The 6,214-nt window shown below is 32.5% G+C and overlaps 1 protein-coding gene across 2 annotated transcripts in view; it reads left to right on the forward strand.

Moving 5' to 3' along the window:
• Positions 1-5,554, forward strand: part of DNAJC5B (DnaJ heat shock protein family (Hsp40) member C5 beta) — a 108,082-nt gene extending 102,528 nt beyond the window's left edge. For both annotated transcript variants that reach the window (XM_074386627.1, XM_003935534.4), the window contains one exon: positions 5,345-5,554. In XM_074386627.1, coding sequence (XP_074242728.1) covers positions 5,345-5,439 — 95 coding nt within the window. In that variant the 3' untranslated portion in view covers positions 5,440-5,554. The remainder of the gene's footprint in view (positions 1-5,344) is intronic.
• Positions 5,555-6,214: the final 660 nt, after the last annotated feature.

Consider the following 6,214-nt stretch of genomic DNA (forward strand, 5'->3'; position numbering starts at 1 on the left):
TTGACACCTTTAAGAATTTGAGTTTTTTAATATGTGACATGGTATATTTCACCATTTATTGGCTTTCACTAAGGATGTATTTTCTATATCTTTAGTTACATTTATTCTTAAATACTTTACCATTTTTCTTATCAGTCAATTATACATGTATTTTTTCTACTTGTTCTTTGACATATAGAAATGTACTTTTTTTAAAACACTGATTTTTGAATCCAAGAAACTAGCTAAACTCTCTTGCTATTTTTAATTATTTACCTGTATAGGATTTCTACATAACTGTTTGTATCAACTGTGATTAGTGACAGTTTTGATTCTTCCTTTTCATCTCTTACCATTTTTTTTTTTAAACCACACCAAGTATGTGAACCCATTTTTTCTTGCCTTTCTGTGTTTGACAAGACTACTAGTAAAATGTTGAAGAGAAGGTACTTTCAGGGACGCATCGTAATTAGTAGGTTTGCTGTAGGTTTTTGATCAGGTTAAGAAAATTGTCTTCTATTCCTATTTTGTTAGAACTTCATTTGATCATGGATGTAAAATTTTATCATTTTTTTCTTTGTTTGATTGTTTGTTTGTTTGAGACAGAGTCTCAGATTGTCGCCCAGACTGTAGTGCAGCGGTGTGATCTCGGCTCACTGCAACCTCCGCCTCCAGGGTTCATGAGATTCTCCTGTCTCAGACTCTTGAGTTGCTGGGATTATGGATGCACACCACCACACCACGCTAATTATTTGTATTTTTAGTAGAGACGGGGTTTCACTATATTGGCCAGACTGGTCTCAAACTCCTGACCTGTGATCCACCTGCCTCGGCCTCCCAAAGTGCTGGGATTACAGGTGTGAGCCACCTCACCCAGACCAAATATTTTTCTTAATCAGTTGAGATGGTCATGATTTTTCTTCTTTGATGTGTTAATGTGATTAATTATAGGAATTTGTTTTCCAATATTAAAACAACCTTGCACTCCTTACATAATTAAACTCAGTGTTGTCTTCATGTATTAAATATTTTATTATTTGATGAAACGAGATGGTCAATATTTTGTTTTAGATGTTTGTAACAATGCTAATGAGTGAGAGTGGTCTACAATTTTGCTATCCCAAACTTTCTTTACTGTATTTTCTATCAAGATTATGGCTCCTGAAATAAATTACAAAATATTTCTTTGTTTTTTACTTCTATTGGAGAGTTTCTGTAATATTGAGTTTCTTTCTACAGGATTTTGAAGAACATTCTGGGCTAGTGTATAATTGCAAATTTTAAACTATCCATTTAATTTATTTAATGTTTATAGACCAATTAAGTTTCCTTTTTTATTTGTAAAAAAAATGTGGTTTCTTCTTCAACATTTCCTCTTATCCTTTACATATCTATAGTATCTGCAGAATTATTCTGTTTTTTATTGCTTAGATTGGCCATTTCTGCTTTCTTTCTTCTTTTTAAACCATTTTCACTGGATGTCTTACAATCTTAACAGTCTTCTCAAATGAACAATTTTTGGTTTTGTTGATTTGTTTCCACTTAAGTTCTTTCTTTCTTTCTTCTCAGTTTATTTTGTTCATTTTCTAACTTCTTAATTTATATACTTCTTAATTTTCAGCCCTTCCTCTGTTCTTATATTAAAAATTTAAGACCATAAATTTTAAATTTTCTTGTTATACTTCAGCTTCACACACACACACACACACACACACACACACACACACACACACGTTGTTATTTTGTTCTCATCCGAGTTCTAAATATTTTTTTATTTCTATTATGATCTTTTCTTTGATCTATAAGCTAGGCCTGCATATATAATTAATTTTTAATCTTGGTATTTCTAGGTTACTTTTTGTTGTTTTTATCTAATTGGACACACTTTGTGATCAGAAAATGTCAACACTATGATACCAACACTTTGAAATGTCTTAGGATTTGATGTACAGCCTGGAACTTAGCCAATTTTTATAAATGTTCCACATTGCTTCAAAACAACACATTCTGCATTTGTTAGGTTCATTGTTCCATACATGTCTATTGAATAAAGCTAATTTATTGTATGTATTAATTTGCCAAGGCAGCCATAACAAGTACTACAGACTGGGGGTTTAAACAACAGAAATTTATTCTCTCACAGTTCTGGAGGTCAGAAGTCAAAGATCAAAGTTGCAGGGTTGGTTTCTTCTGAGACTTCTCTTCTTGTTTTGTAGCTGTTCATCTCCCTGTGATTTCACATGGTGTTTCCTCTGTGTCCAAATCTCTTCTTATAAGGACACCAGTCCTATTAAATTAGGGCTCACTCTAGTGACCTCCTTCTGACTCAATTACCTCTTTAAAAACTCTGTCTCCAAATATGATCACATTGTAATGGACTTGGAATTAAGACTTCAATATACGAATTTTGGGGGAGATGCAATTCAGTCCGTAACATAGCCCTTTGCAAATTCTTCATATCCTTCAAGATTTCCTTGCTGATTTCATCAGTAAGGTGCTGAAAGAGCAGTCAAATTTTCCAATGTGATGATGAATTTTTCTATTTCTCTATAAAGTTCTCTCGATTTTTGATTTATGATTTTGATTTTGAGGCTATGTTATTAGTGTATTTAAGTTTAGAATATTTATAGCTACTTGGTAAATTAAACATTTGATTATTATGGAGTTACCTCTAGCTCCAGAAATGCTTTTCCCTTATATTTTATTTTGTCTGTTAAAATATACTTACACTAGCTTTCTTCCCATTAATGTTTGTGTGGTAAATATGTTTTCATCATTTTACTCTCTACTTTTATCTTTAATTTTTTGGTAGCTTGGGTTTTTAAAATTCAGTCTAACAATATTTTTCTTTTAAATAGAGTATTATGTCCATTGGTATTTATTATCATCAAGAGAATGTACTTTGATCTTTTTCTATTAACCTACTTTATGTGAGAGACAATATAGAAGTAGTCTTGAAGAGAATAGACCTCCGAGAAATACTGCCTTGGTTTGAATATCAGCTCTATTACTTACTACCTGTGTAACCTTGGCCTAGTTACACAGTCTGTGCCCCAGTTTTCTCATCTGTAAAATGGTTATAGTAATAACCCTCCCTCATAGCATCATTATAACTATTGAGTGAGCTAATATAAATAAAGTGCTAAGAACACTGCTGGGCACATGATTAGATATATACATATATCTACTTTCTGTTAATTTCTTATCATTGCTTTAAGTTGACATGTTTTTTCTGTTTCTTTTTTTTTCTTTTAAATTGTCAGAATGTCTTTTCTTATTTGATTTCCTTCTGTCCTCTGATTTGGAAATTATATTCTCTTTCTTGTTCTTTCGGAATTACCCTGAAAATTTATCAAATGTATTTAACTTGTCAAAGTTTAAAGCCAGTTCTTATCTTTACCCTCCTCTTGAACAATACAAGAGTTTTGTAGCACTTTAACCCTAATCATCTTCTTTCTGACTTATACATTATTTCATATTCTAGATTTTTCTCAATTTTAAGCCTCACAAATTTTTATTATTGCTTTGTATATTCAGTAATTATTTGGTTTTACTCATATATTTGCTTTTTCTTCAATTATTTCTTTTTACAGCTCAATTCTTTCATCTGATAACTCTTTCAGCCTGAATTATATCTTTTAAATTGAGTCTGCAGGTAGAAACTTTTGTTTTTACTATCTAAAAATATCTTTATATCATGCTCTTTTTAAAAAGAAATGTAACTTATTAAGAGGGTTTGTCAACAAACATAGATTCATATCTTCTTTCAGTATATTGGAGATATAGTTTCAATATGTTTTAGCGTCATCGATTTTTTTTTTTTAGCTCCATAGTTTTAGCTTCCGTATTTGCCATTGAGAAATAAGATTGCTTTTAAAACCCTCACCTTTTGTTCTTCAATGTGAATAAGGTGCTTTAAATATGGGTTTCTCTTCAATTTATCCTGGCTAATTCTTGGATCTATGGATTTGTGCCTTTCATCAATTCTAGAATAGTCTCAGCCATAAAATCTTCAAATATTATCTCTCCTTTTTAAAATTTCTTTCTGAAAGTCATGTTAGATATGTTAGACCTTACAATTCTATCCATCATGTCCTTTAACCTCTTTTATATTTATTCTTTGTCTCTGTTAAATTTTGGATAATCTCTTCCAATCTGTTTTCTACTTTACTTTCTTTACCTGTTAAACCAATTCATGAAAGTTTTTTCCATGTTTTAATCTCTAGAAGTTCTGTTTAAATAATTTTAAGATCTATTATTTAATTACTTTTAAAATGCAATTCGTTTGTATTCTGTGTCTGATAAATAAATGCAGTTCTTGAAGTCTTTCTGGGTCAGACTTGGCCTTCTGCTGTTTATATTTGATCTTACTATGCATTGTTTGTATATGTAATCTCTCTCTCTCTCTCTCTCTCTCTCTCTCTCTCTCTCACACACACACACACACACACACACACACCCCTATTTCTCTAACTCTGTTTGTTTTTACTATGAGCTCATGTTTCTTGCAATTTTATAGTGATATTTTGAGGCCTAGGTTGAAGGTGAGGTCATTGACTTTTGCTAAGTGCCTGAGAGCACATCTTGCACTGGACCTCTTTAAACTAAATTACCATCTTGAGGTTTCTTAGAACACAGAGGTACTGAAAACTTGATCTGTTAACTTGTGTATTCATTGGCTTGCCATTAAACATTTTTAGGGCAGCTTCCTCAACTCAGCACCCAAATTTAAGGCTAACAAATCTCTTTGTAGATTTAGAAATATGGTGATTTTAGAGAAAGCATAACCATTTTTGGCACTAGCTTTATGTAAGGAGATTTCTATTAGACTCACTCTCTAAGCATACTCTCAAGTTTGACTCCTGTCCCAACAAGGACCAGTCATGCAATTGTACACTACATAATTCAAGGGTGCATCTTTCATATAAACTACACCTTTCTTGTAGTTATACATGTCATCTACATGAAAGGTGCCCTTTGATAATGTTCAGTTTCCAATCTGCCAACTATATGTGATGGTTCTGTCACTATCCCCACAAGATGGTGAAAACTAAAGTTCAAGTTCACCAGGTTCAGCAAGTGCCCTCCAGGTGAAAGCTGGGTTTGGTGTTTTGGTTTTGTAATTCCATTACTGACAAAACTTGAATGAAGAGTAAAGACAGTGCCTCCTCCCTTTGAAGTCCATAAAATGGTAGGTATATTGATATCTTATGAATTGAGTTGCCAGTCATGATTTTAACAAAAATACCTATCACTTGCTTCATTAAAAGAACTGTAATTTCAATGAAAATACCTATCACTTGCTTCCATTAAAAGAACTGTAATATGCTGAGAGCGTTTATTGCTTTGCTTTGTTTCTTTTTAGATATGGACTTTCCAGTTTTCCTCCAGCCTACAAACGCAAATGAGAAAACACAGCTAATCAAAGAAGGATCTCGAAGTTATTGCACAGACTCTTGATACTGAGCCCACAGAGTCCATAGTCCTTCCTCTCAGTTCAATCTTGTCTCCAGATGGTCGTGGGGAGCGTGTGGGGCATAAAGTGCTGTGAACTTTTCCATCTTGGTATTTTATTTTTGGGTTAGGAAAACATGCTTACTATATAATTTTCTCAGTATGCAGACTTTCTCTCTGAGTAGAATTTCTTATGAAACACATTCAATTTGGGTGAATAAAGGCCTGAAGAGTTATTTTATGCTCCTTGCCTGATGTAGGACAGTGGAATTATACAGGCTTTATGAACCTGCCCTCTATGTGAGGCAGACCTGATTCTTAACTGACTAAAGTAATATTCTAGAACAGAAGACACTTTTCTTCCATTTAACTATACACAGTATTCATAGCTACCATAAACATCATTCAAATATATGAGAACTTAACAGTTTTTGTGTGTGGAACCTCTTTCCTGTCAATATTCAATAAAGTTATAGAAATATTTAAAGAGGCAGAAAGGAATGATTAAATTTTAAAAAAACAAATCACATTATTTTAAGGTATGTTTTTGGAATATTAAAAATTGGCATTTACTAAAAATTGGTAAGTAAAACCATGAAGAGACAGGTTTTGTGTATATTTGTAGAATGGCTTAAAAACAAAACAAAACTGCAACCTGGTTAAATGTAAATTATCCAGAAAAATAATCCTGAGCCTGAAGCAGCCCCCATCAGCATGTTGATCACTTTCTAATACAATAATTTTTTTATAACTGGGTCAGATTAGCCAGACTAAGGGAAAA

Source organism: Saimiri boliviensis, chromosome 15 (assembly GCF_048565385.1).
Source record: "Saimiri boliviensis isolate mSaiBol1 chromosome 15, mSaiBol1.pri, whole genome shotgun sequence".
Taxonomy (NCBI): Eukaryota; Metazoa; Chordata; class Mammalia; order Primates; family Cebidae; genus Saimiri; species Saimiri boliviensis.